Source organism: Scyliorhinus torazame, chromosome 6 (genome assembly GCF_047496885.1).
Source record: "Scyliorhinus torazame isolate Kashiwa2021f chromosome 6, sScyTor2.1, whole genome shotgun sequence".
In the NCBI taxonomy this organism is placed as follows: domain Eukaryota; kingdom Metazoa; phylum Chordata; class Chondrichthyes; order Carcharhiniformes; family Scyliorhinidae; genus Scyliorhinus; species Scyliorhinus torazame.
The window spans coordinates 134,170,637-134,183,804 of NC_092712.1; the positions used below are offsets into that span (position 1 = coordinate 134,170,637).

Here is a 13,168-nt window from a genome sequence, read left to right on the forward strand (position 1 = left end):
CCAGGGAGAGAGAGAGAGATCACCTGCCTGTTTCTGCAGCATTGACTGGAGACTTACTCTGCCACTGCCACATCTTCAGCCAGTTTCAATTCATTTCTCTTTGTATTCCCAGAAGGGAATTCAATTGGCATGTTTTGTATCAAAAGTTATCTTGCTTTCAACTCAGAAATGTTTTGACACATACTGAGATATATTTATCAACAGGAGATGTGTTTTTGTGCCTGTTGGGATGTAGGAAACAATCTCCATTGTCTTCAAAAGAGTGTAGTCCAGCCTTTTGCATTTTCCATACTTTCCTTTCAAATTTCTCAATTGAAGTGGGTCTTGACACCTCTTCAAGCGCAAAATTTCATGTTCCTTCAGACAGGTCTGTCAGTGTAAACCACATATGAAATTTACAGTTCAGCCATCTTTTGATCAGTGTCTTCACTTGTATTTCTTTGAGGAGCACAGGTCTTCTCTAAAACGTTCAACAAACCTGTGGTTAGTTGATGAAGGTGTCCATTTTTATTACAGTCTGCGTTGATCTTCACCTGACATAGACCTGCCCACTTCCAGCTTTTGTTCGTCAAGTAATTTCAGCATTGCTTTTTCCAGTTCAACTATCCTGTGTACTTGAGTATCATCTTCTTTGTTCACGTTATACTAGGTTTTTAAGTCAAAGTCGTTTGTGTAAATTAGAAGTAGTGGTGATGCAAACACCAATTCCTGAGGCAGTCCCACTCAGTCCCATCCCCACATACATTTATCTCCTGCACCAAGTACTTACTGATTACTATATTTTAGCCAATTTCACATCCGTACCTAAAATAGGCACTGAATCCCCACAAGCTTTGAGATTAACAAATAGACTTTCCAATGGAACTTGCTGGAAGTTTAGGTGGCATAATTCTATTGCTCAACTGGCTTTTACTGAATATAAGGGATTGCATCATTTGCCCGGGAAGACCTTTATCTGTCATCTTGTGGCCCACCTGAATTGTGAAGCATTTCACATTCTCAATGTGCATCTACTTTGAGATTACCAGTGTAGTATTGTGCAATTCAGGGATGATTTTGTGGATACAAGCCCCACTCCAGGGTGACACTATAGTGCAGTATGAGGAGGTGCTGCATTGTTCAAACTGGTACCTTCCAGATGTGTAATTAAGCTGGGGCCACATCTGCTAGCTCAGGTGGATGTAAAAGAGCTCATCATCACAATTCTTTGAAATGTACAAGTTTTCTTCTGTCCTTTTACCAACATTCTTCCCTAAATTACTATCAGAAAAAAAACGCTGATGTGGATGTTCATTCATTTTCTGTTTATGGAATCTTGCAGTGTACAAATGAATTGCCAGATTTAACCACATATGATATTGACTGTACATCAAAAAAGATAATCTGTTGGTTATATGGTCCTTTTGCTTGGCTCGAAGATGTAATTGATTTATAAATGTAAATTCTTTCTTTATATCTTAAAATGTTTTGAACCATGCATTTTAGGTTCTTCAGATATATTTAGCCATACTGTCACTACGGAATTAGAACATGGAACATTACAGCACAGTACAGGCCCTTCGGCCCTCGATGTTGCACCGACCTGTGAAACCACTCTAAAGCCCATCTATACTATTCCCTTATCGTCCATTTGTCAATCTAATGACCATTTAAATGCCCTTAATGATGGCAAGTCCACTACTGTTGCAGGCAGGGCATTCCATGCCCTTACTACTCTCTGAGTAAAGAACCTACCTCTGACATCTGTCCTATATTTATCTCCCCTCAATTTGAAGCTATGTCCCCTCGTGCTAGACATCACCATCCGAGGAAAAAGGCTCTCACTGACCACCCTATCTAATCCTCTGATCATCTTGTATGCCTCAATTAAGTCACCTCTTAACCTTCTTCTCTCTAACGAAAACAGCCTCAAGTCCCTCAGCCTTCCCTCATAAGATCTTCCCTCCATACCAGGCAACATTCTGGTAAATCTCCTCAGCACCTTTTCCAATGCTTCCACATCCTTCCTACAATGCGGCGATCAGAATTGCACACAATACTCCAAATGCGGCCGCACCAGAGTTTTGTAGAGCTGCAACATGATCTCATGGCTCCGAAACTCAATCCCTCTACCAATAAAAGCTAACACACCGTACGCCTTCTTAACAACCCTCTCAACCTGGGTGGCAACTTTCAGGGATCTATGTACATGGACACCAAGATCTCTCTGCTCATCCAAACGACCAAGAATCTTACCATTAGCCCAGTACTCTGTCTTCCTGTTATTCCTTCCAAAATGAATCACCTCACACTTTTCTGCATTAAACTCCATTTGCCACCTCTCAGCCCAGCGCTGCAGCTTATCTATGTCCCTCTGTAACCTGTAACATCAATCCGCACTGTCCACACTCCACCGACTTTAGTGTCATCTGCAAATGAACTCACCCATCCTTCTACGCCCTCCTACAGGTCATTTATAAAAACGACAAACAGCAGTGGCCCCAAAACAGATCCTTGTGGTACACCACTAGTAACTAGACTCCAGTCTGAACATTTCCCATCAACCACCACCCTTTGTCTTCTTCCAGCTAGCCAATTTCTGATCCAAACTGCTAAATCACCCTGAATCCCACGCCTCCGTATTTTCTGAAATAGCTTACCGTGGGGAACCTTATCAAACGCTTTACTGAAATCCATATACACCACATCAACTGCTTTACCCTCATCCACCTGTTTGGTCACCTTCTCAAAAAACTCAATAAGGTTTGTGTGGCATGACCTACCCTTCACAAAACCGTGTTGACTATCTCTAATCAAATTATTCCTTCCCAGATGATTATACATCCTATCTCTTATAAACCTTTCCAAGACTTTGCCTACAACAGAAGTAAGGCTCACTGGTCTATAGTTACCGGAGTTGTCTCTACTCCCCTTCTTGAACAAGGGGACAATATTTGCTATTCTCCAGTCCTCTGGCACTATTCCTGTAGACAAAGATGACTTAAAGATCAAAGGCTCAGCAATCTCCTCCCTAGCTTCCCAGAGAATCCTAGGATAAATCCCATCCGGCCCAGGGGATTTATCTATTTTTGCACTTTCCAGAATTGCTAACCCCTCCTCCTTATGAACCTCAAGCCCTTCTAGTCTAGTAGCCTGTCTCTCAGTATTCTCCTCGAAAACATTGCCTTTTCCTGTGTGAATACTGACGGAGAATATTCATTTAGCACCTCTCCTATCTACTCGGATTCCACGCGCAACTTCCCACTACTGTCCTTGACTGGCCCTACTCTTATCCTAGTCGTTCTTTTATTCCTGACATATCTATAGAAAGCTATAGGGTTATCCTTGATCCTACCTGCCGAAGACTTCTCATGTCCCCTCCTGGCTCTTCTTAGCTCTCTCTTTAGGTCCTTCCTCGCTAACTTGTAACTCTTGAGCGCCCAAACTGAACCTTCACGTCTCATCTTTACATAAGCCTCCTTCTTCCTCTTGACACGTGTTTGAACTGCTTTAGTAAACCACGGTTCTCTCGCTCGACCACTTCCTCCCTGCCTGACAGGTACATATTTATCAAGGACACGTAGTAGTTCTTCCTTGAACAAGCTCCACATTTCCATTGTGCCCATCCCCTGCAGTTTTCCTCCCCATCTGATGCATCCTCAGTCTTGCCTCATCGCATCATAATTGCCTTTCCCCCAGATATAACTCTTGCCCTGCGGTATACACCTATCCCTTTCCATCACTAAAGTAAACGTAATCGAATTGTGATCACTATCACCAAAGTGCTCAGCTACCTCCAAATCTAACACCTGTCCTGGTTCATTACCCAGCATCAAATCCAATATGGCCTCGCCTCTTGTTGGCCTATCTACATACTGTGTCAGGAAACCCTCCTGCACACATTGGACAAAAACGGACCCATCTAAAGTACTCAAACTATAGCGTTTCCAGTCAATATTTGGAAAGTTAAAGTCCCCCATAACGACTACCCTGTTACTTTCACTCCTATCCAGAATCATCTTTGCAATCCTTTCCTCTACCTCTCTGGAACTTTTCAGAGGCCTATAGAAAACTCCAAACAGGGTGACCTCACCTTTCCTGTTTCTAACCTCAGCGCATACTACCTCAGTAGACGAGTCCTCATCAAACGTCCTTTCTGCCACCGTAATACTGTCCATGACTAACAATGCCACCCCTCCCCCTCTTTTACCACCTTCCCTGAGCTGACTGAAATATCTAAACCCCGGCACCTGCAACAACCATTCCTGTCCCTGCTCTATCCATGTCTCCGAGATGGCCACAACATCGAAGTCCCAGGTACCAACCCATGCCGCAAGTTGACCCACCTTATTCCGGATGCTCCTGGCATTGAAGAAGACACACTTTAAACCACCTTCCTGCCTGCCGGTACACTCCTGCAACTTTGAAACCTTATTCATGACCTCACTACTCTCAACCTCCTGTATACTGGAGCTCCAATTCAGTTTCCCAATCCCCTGCTGATATAGTTTAAACCCTCCCGAAGAGCATTAGCAAATATCCCCCCCAGGATATTGGTACCGCTCTGGTCCAGGTGTAGACCATCCCGTTTGTAGAGGTCCCACCTACCCCAGAATGAGCCCCAATTATCCATGAATCTGAAACCCTCCCTCCTGCACCATCCCTGTAGCCACGTGTTCAACTGCTCCTCTCCCCTATTCCTCGTCTCGCTAGCACGTAGCACGGGTAACAACCCAGAGATAATAACTCTGTTTGTCCTAGATATAAGTTTCCACCCTAGCTCCCTGAATTCCCCCCTATTCCTTTTCCTACCTATGTCGTTGGTACCTATGTGGACCACGACTTGGGGCTGCTCCCCCTCCCCCTTGAGGATCCTGAAAACACGATCCGAGACATCGCGGACCCTGGCACCTGGGTGGCAACACACCAACCGCGAGTCACTCATGTTCCCACAGAATCTCCTATCTATCCCCCTAACTATGGAGTCTCCAATGACTAATGCTCTACTCCTCTCCCCCCTACCCTTCTGAGCAACAGGGGCAGACTCTGTGCCAGAGACCTGTACCCCATGGCTTATCCCTGGTAAGTCGTCCCCCCCAACAGTATTCAATGCGGTATACTTGTTACTAAGGGGAACAACCACAGGGGATCCCTGTACTGACTGCTTCCTCCCAGCCCCTCTCACCATCACCCATCTATCTTTATTTTTCGGAGTTACTACATCCCTGAAGCTACTATCTATTAATTCTCAATTTGTAGAAATAATGCTTGGATGCTTTTATCATTTTTCAGTCGCACACATTAAAATATCTTTGTGTTATCTGTTTTTAAATGCACAACCATTTTTATCATCTGTGCTGTTATCTGCATAGAAGAGTGGAGATAAGATTTTTTAATTGAATGAATATCAACTCAAAAATGTCTCTGAACAGGCTTTGATAAATGTTTATTTTAATTGTGCACTCCTTAGCAATGAACTCACTTTTCCATTGCAATATGAAATTTCTATCTCACAAAGTAATCTCCGAACGGTGGTGTTTCAGATGAGAAACAAATTGTGAATTCTTACATCTCCAAGAAGTAGCTAAAGCTTCACTCCTGTGAATTTGTGAAAGCATCGCAACAGGAGGAGGTCATTCTGCCTCTTGTTCCATTATTCAGTTAGATCCTGACTCCATCTACCTGCTTTTCTTCTGCAACCCTTGACACCCATGTCTATCAAAAATCTAGCAGTCTCCATTTTAAAATGTTCAATTCATCCAGTTTCAACTGCTTTTGGGAGAGCGAGTTTCAATGCATCCTTGCTTCTCAATTATTACTTTACAAACCTCCAACAAAGTATTTTCAGTGTGTCTCTTAAAACATTTGCTTCTGGCTTCGCACCTCCGTGTTACAGAACATGTAGAGTGCAACAAACCTGGTTTCCGAAAAGTCTAAGGTAATAAGAATGGAGTCAGATTGTGATGCAAGAAAGGGGCAGCATGGTGGTGGAGTGGTTGGCACAGCTGCCTCACGGCTCTGAGGACCTGGCCCCAGGTCACTGTCCATGTAGAGTTTGCACATTCTCTCCATGTCTGCTTGGGTCTCACTCCCACAACCCAAAGGATGTGCAGGGTGGGTGAATTTGCCACTCTAAATTGCCCCTTAATTGAAAAAAAATGAATTGGATACTCTAAATATATATTTTTTTAATTTTAAAAGATTGTGATACAAGCTTTACAAAAATAATTGTTTCTTCTGGTACTAACTCAGTCAAAATCTTTCTGGTAGTATAGTCAATAAAGATTGACTATTTAATCATCAACATTTATTTAGTGTGTCTGCTTTGTTATATTTGCAGCTGGCAATCCATATACTTGGTGGATAGGAAGAGGAAACGAGAAGCATTATTATTGGGGAGGTTCCGGTCCCGGGATACAGAAATGTGCTTGCGGGATTGAGCGAAATTGCACCAATCCGAAGTATTACTGCAACTGTGATGCTGATGCCAAACAGTGGTGAGTAAATTAATAATTCTCACATTTTCTGCCTCAGTTTGTGGCAATGACCTGTAAATTCACTGACGGCCGAACTCACAACTTGAAATCTGAAATTCCAAAATTGTCATATTAAGTATGTGAATTAACATCCTAAATGCACCCTTCCCCAGCGATTCTTTACAGAGATGCCAGATGTAAGGACCGTACCAAGGTTGTAGAGTCCTGACCCACTACCCTCCTGCCTGATTAAATGCCCATCACCAAACTTGCCATTTGGGGAGGACATTAAATTCCCCCCAAAGTTTGAGTCCAATTACCTTTGATCAGAACTGGAAAGAGTTAAAGATGTGGAACATTTTAAGCAAGTATGGGGATTGGGAAAGAAGTGGGAAGGAGATCAATGGGGAAGATTTGAGAGATTAAATGACAGAAGGGAAAGGAATGACACAAGTAAAAAAACAAAAGATGAGTCTATGGTAAATGGGAATACCATTCGTCAGCAACAACTGCCACCACCAAGATAATGTGGAAAGATATTATCTGAAAACCTTGAACTCCATGTTAAGTCCAGAAGGCTGCCTCAATGAAAGATGAGGTGCTGTTCCTCAAGCTTCATTGGAACAGTTTAGCCAGAAAGCAGTCATCCAATCTCCTTGTGCAGTCTGCATCGTAGAGGAGACTGTACCGTGAGCAGTGAATACAGTGGACTAAATTGACCAATTCACTCAAATGGCATGGATGGGAAAGGCAGGTGTTGAATCTGCTGTGCTCATATGAGAAGGTGAGAGGGTAATGGGAATGATTGAGGAGAGGGCCACGATGGCAGGGAGGAAACAATACTCTCAGATTGCTGAGAGGGGAAGGTTTGTTAGTGGTGGCATCACGCTGGAGGTGGCGAAATTGGCAGAATATGATCCACTTAATGTGACGGTTGGTGAACTGACATCAGAACAAAGTTCATGGGTGCGATTCTCCACTCCCACGCCGGTTGGGAGAATCGCCTGGGCCGCCAAAATTTCCGGGGACGCCGGTCCGACGCCCTCCCGCGATTCTCCCAAGCGGCGGGAAAGGCCCGGTCCAGTTTCGTGGGCCGCAGGCCGGAGAATCGCCGGAGACACCCAAAATGGCGATTCTCTGGCATCCCCGCGATTCTGAGGCCCGGATGGGCCGAGCGGCCAGGCCAAAACGGCGGGTTCCCCCCGGCGCCGTCCACACCTGGTCGCTGCAGTCGTGGGCGGTGCGTGAACGCATGGGGGGCGGCCTGTGGGGGCTTCACCTGCAATGTGGGGTGGCCCGCGATCGGTGCCCACCGATCTTCGGGCCGTCCTCTCTGAAGGAGGACCTCCTTCCTTCCGTGGCCCCGCAAGATCCGTCCCCCATCTTCTTGCGGGGCAGATTTGGACAGGACGGCAACCACGCATGCGCGGATGACGTCCGTTATGCGGCGCCGGCCGCGTCATCTATGCGGCGCCGCTTTTACACGGGCGACAAGGCCTGGTGCGGGTAGATGACGCAGCCCCGATACTGGCCCATTGTCAGGGCCTGAATCGGTTGGGACCGGGGCCGTTCCGCACTGTCATGAACCTCAACGGCGTTCACGACGGCGCGGCCACTTCGGCGTGGGAGTGGAGAATCGCGCCCCATGTTTCTGGGATTGGTACAGAAAAGGTATGCAATCTTCTGCTCTGTAAATTCTATGATAATCTATGAGAAGAACGAGAAATTTATCGGACAGAATTGTGGGCCCTGTCAACCATGGTGATGAGGGGTGGGAAGTTCTGTCCCTTGAAGGCACTGCTTAAAACCCATCTCTGACCAATCTTTCATCCCTCACCTTCCAACGCATTCAGCTGTTGCATCCATCTCTGGAGCAAAGCTGTGATGAGATCCGGATGGATGAACTAAAATGCTAAATTTATGATTAACAAGCTTTCATGAAATACAATGGGCGGGATTCTCCGACCCCCTGCCGGGTCGGAGAATCCCCGGGGGGGGGGCGGCGCGAATCTGCCCCACCACTCCGACGCTGGCTGCCGTATTCTCCAGTGCCGGTTTTCAGGCGGGGGCAGGGTTTACGTCACACCGGTCTGGTGCCGTTGGCAGTGGGCCCCCCGGCAATTCTCCGGGCCCCGATGGGCCGAGCAGCCGTCGTTTCCTGCCCAGTCCAGCCGGCGTGAAATGGACTTGGTCCATCACGCCGGGACCTGGCTTGTAGGCTGGCTAGGTGATTCCTCGGGGGTGGGCGCGGGGGGATCCGGCCCCGGTGGGGGCCTCCACGGTGGCCTGGCCTGCAGTCGGGGCCCACCGATCTGCGGCCACGCCTGTACCATGGGGGCATTCTTTCCTTCCGCGCCGGCCATGGCGGAGCCCTTCAGAGGCCGGCGTGGAGAACAAGCCCCCTGCGCATGCACAGGAACACAGCGGCTGGTCTGCGCATGCGTGGAACCACGCCGGCGGTTCTGCGCATGCGCCAACTCGTGCCGGCCCTTCACCGCCGGTCCCCTCCGGTGCCGGCCTAGCCCCCGGAAGTGCAGAGGATTCCGCACCTTCTGGTCGGCCCGACGCCGGAGTGGTTCACGCCGCTCTTGGCACCGGCGTCGGGCCATCCGGCCAGTTGCAGGAGAATCCCGCCCAATATCCTTATGTCAAAAATAGAGAGTTCAGACAAAACTAATTGTTGGCAATGGGAAAGTGAATATGTGAGTGAAACAAGAAGGTAAATTACACCATATTTAACCTCATATTAATTGCATGTATCAAACATACACACAGAAAATTTTAAACAGAAAATGATAAACAAATCCTCAGAGTAGATATCAGAGTCTGTATTTTCCTTCTTGAATGTCACCCAGCCCAGTAATACACCAATATCACATCCATTTTACAGATGTCAGTGACACCTAAACATTCACTAAATATCATTAGAAAATGCCTGAATATAAAACAGCGAAAATCAATGTCAATAGCCAAAACATAAGAAACCATTGACTTCATAACAGTGGGCGCGATTCAACGGACTCAAGTTAAAGTCGGCTGAACGGCGCATTTAGCGGGGTGTTTCACGGCACCTACAGCACTTTGCCGGGTTTTTTGACCTCAGCAAGGAACTCACCGTCAAGGCCACTCTTGAAATCATTTCCTCAGCTCGCCAGTGCAAGAAGACTACTCGGTGATTGGGGCGCCATTTTTAAAGGCAGCACCAATCTTTGAACCCCCCCTCTGCGCCCCCAGCGCATCTCAGAACAAACCCCACATCACCTAACTAACCTCTTCCGGGGTCCTCGAGCCTCCCTTCATCCCACTTTTTATGGGCAAGGTCTCCCAGGACTGATCCCTAGCATGGGTAACCTGGGCACCTTGGCAATGCCAACCTGGCACCCTGGTAGTGTCCCTGCCATCCTGGCACTGCTACCCAGGCTCGCTGGCAGTGCCAGGGTGGCACTGCCAAGGTACCAGGCTGTGAGTGCCAAGATACTCGGGGGAGTTCCAAGGTACCACCCTGCCCAGCATCCTGCCACCCTTGGACCGCAAACCCACATCGAGACCCCCCCGAGGTGCCACCACAACTTGTTCACGACTTTGTGAACCAGTACCAAATAAGGCCTGGTTGAGGCTTCGCTCGAGTGAATTGGGTGAGCCTAATGTCTCATTAAAATATTCATGCCTGGATCTCAACAAGCGAAAGCGATTCCGTTGAATCTCACGAGACGTTTCAAGCGTCGCAAATCTTGTTGCAGGCCTCTCAAGGGATTCAGCGGCCTCATCCTGACACCAAGTGGGCCACGACGAGACTGCTGAATCGTGTTCAGTATACTTCTTCCTCGAGATTGAAAGTTAAGTTTCAACACATTTAACCATCATTTGTTCACAGCCTATTTTGGAAAATGGAATAAGCGAAATGGATCAAGCTTGATGTGAGTTATAGATATGCCATTAAAAATAATTAAGACAGTCAGTGAAAAAGCAGGTATCAAGTAGGACACCCTCCATCAGCTTGTGTGGCACTATCGCCGTGCTAAATGGGATCAATTTCAAACAGATGTAACATCTCAAAATTGGTTGTCCATGGGGCTCTGTGGACCACCAGCAACAGAATTGTATTCAACCACAATCTGAAACCACATGGCCTGGCATATCCCTCTCTCTACCATTCCCACCAACCAAGGGATCAACCCTAGTTCTATAAAGAGGAGAGCATGCCAAGAGCAGCACCTGACATACCATAAATGTGGTGTCAACCTGGTGAAGCTACAACTCAGGACTATTTGCATGTCAGACAGCGGAAACAGCATGAGATAGACAGTGTTAGGATATTGGACCAATTTATGTCAGGAAACCAGATGAGACAGCAACAATTTTTCAATTTGTAAAACTGTGAGTAAAGGATACTTCGCCCTAGGAATAATTCCACTGACAAATAGGGATCTTTTATATTAAAATAAATCTTATTATGAACACATTATAAACCACGTTAACATCACAGAAAAAAATAGCTTTACAATTAACAGTTCAACAGTTCTAAAAAAAAACAGGGAAATACTTTAACTACTAACTTATACCTTCTCTATTTTCCAATTAAGGGAAGCCTGTTATGCATTAAAAGCCACTTATAAATAAAGTTAGCAACACAGGATTACCTGCAGTACTCTTGTGTAGATATTCATTGGAAAGACTTCTTGGAAAGAGAGAGAGACCATTTCAGGGACAGCCTGTAAATCGTCCTGCCTTTGTCAGACTAAAGGATCCTACAGCTAAACTGCTTGCTACAGACCTAGATCCTCTCATTAATTACATTGTCTCTATCCCACTAACTGTCTCATGACCATCTTAACTACGGCTAAACATAGTCCCTTTAATTGTTTACACCCCAGGGAACCTTCTTTCTATAAACAAAATTCCATTAACCCTATAAACAGGTAAACAAATACTTGATTGGAATGAATGATTATCACACTTTTACAACATCTTAAATACATCTTTTGTAGACACACCATCTGCCTGTATTTTAAACCAGGATTTAAATTTTTTTTTAACACAGTACACATAACATTTTCCAACATCCAGCACAACAAAATAGACAATCTCATAAACAACGGATCAGATCGAAGCTCTGCAGTCCTGCCATATCCAATTATGAATGCTGGTAGATAATTAACTAACTAACTGGAGAAGGAGGCCATACAAATATCTCCATCTCTATGGGACAGTCCAGCACATCATAGCCAAAGGCAACCATCAAACACCAGGGGCAAAATTCTCCGGAAACGGCGCGATGTCCGCCGACTGGCGCCCAAAACGGCGCCAATCAGACGGGCATCGTGCTGCCCCAAAGGTGCGGAATGCTCCGCATCTTTGGGGGCCGAGCCCCAACATTGAGGGGCTAGGCCGACGCCGGAGGAATTTCCGCCCCGCCAGCTGGCGGAAACGGCCTTTGTTGCCCCGCCAGCTGGCGCGGAAATGACATCTCCGGGCGGCGCATGCGCGGGAGCGTCAGCGGCCGCTGACAGTTTCCCGTGCATGCGCAGTGGAGGGAGTCTCTTCCACCTCCGCCATGGTGGAGACCGTGGCGGAGGCGGAAGGGAAAGAGTGCCCCCACGGCACAGGCCCGCCCGCGGATCGGTGGGCCCCGATTGCGGGCCAGGCCACAGTGGGGGCACCCCCCGGGGTCAGATCGCCCCGCGCCCCCCCCCAGGACCACGGAGCCCGCCCACACCGCCTTATCCCGCCGGTAAGGTAGGTGATTTAATTTACGCCGGCGGGACAGGCAATTTATCGGCGGGACTTCGGCCCATCCGGGCCGGAGAATCGAGCGGGGGGGCCTGCCAACCGGCGCGGCGCGATTCCCGCCACCCGCCGAATATCCGGTGCCGGAGACTTCGGCAACCGGCGGGGGCGGGATTCACGGCAGCCCCCGGCGATTCTCCGACCCGGCGGGGGGTCGGAGAATGTTGCCCCTGAAGTGCCATGTAGATGATCCACCTCTGCTTCCTCCTGTGGTCCCCAAATCATAGATGCAAATCGTCAGAAAATTGACTTTACTCCACATCATTAAACAACTGACGGCACTGTATTTTTAAAAATTCGATCTTGGGATGTGGGTGTCGCAGGCAAAGCCCGCAGTGTTGCCCGACCCTAATTGCCCTCGAACTGAGGGGCATTTTAAGAGTCAACCATATTGCTGTGGATCTGGAGTCACATGTAGGCCAGACCAGGTAAGGATGGCAGATATCTTTCCCTAAAGGACATTAGCGAATCAGATGGGTTTTTACGACAATGGTTTCCTGGTCATCATTAGACTTTTAATTCAAGATTTGTTTATTGAATTCAAATTTCACAATCTGCCATGGTGGGATTCGAACCCGGGTCTCCAGTCATTACCCTGAGTGTCTGGATTCTTAGTCCAGTGACAATACCACTACGCCATCGCCACCGCTTGCAAAGACTATGGGATCTGACAACATTCCAATAGTAGTATTGATGACTTGAACTCCAAAACTAGCCAAGCCCCAAGACAAGCTACTTCAGTACGGCTACAATACTGGCAACAACCCGACAATGTGGAATATTGCCCAAGTGTTTATTGCCCGCAATAACCTGGACAAATCCAATCTGGCCAATTACTGTCCCATCAGTCCACCCTTGATCATCAGAAAAGTGGTAGAAGGTGTTGTCAACAACAGTATCAAATGGCACTTATTCAGAAATAACCT

At 47.2% G+C, this 13,168-nt stretch overlaps 1 protein-coding gene across 1 annotated transcript in view; it reads left to right on the forward strand.

Moving 5' to 3' along the window:
• cntnap2a (contactin associated protein 2a) overlaps positions 1–13,168 on the forward strand; it is a 2,812,093-nt gene that overhangs the window by 2,036,386 nt on the left and 762,539 nt on the right. The window contains exon 14 of the mRNA XM_072508818.1: positions 6,320–6,476. Within this exon, the coding sequence (XP_072364919.1) occupies positions 6,320–6,476 (157 nt within the window). The remainder of the gene's footprint in view (positions 1–6,319; positions 6,477–13,168) is intronic.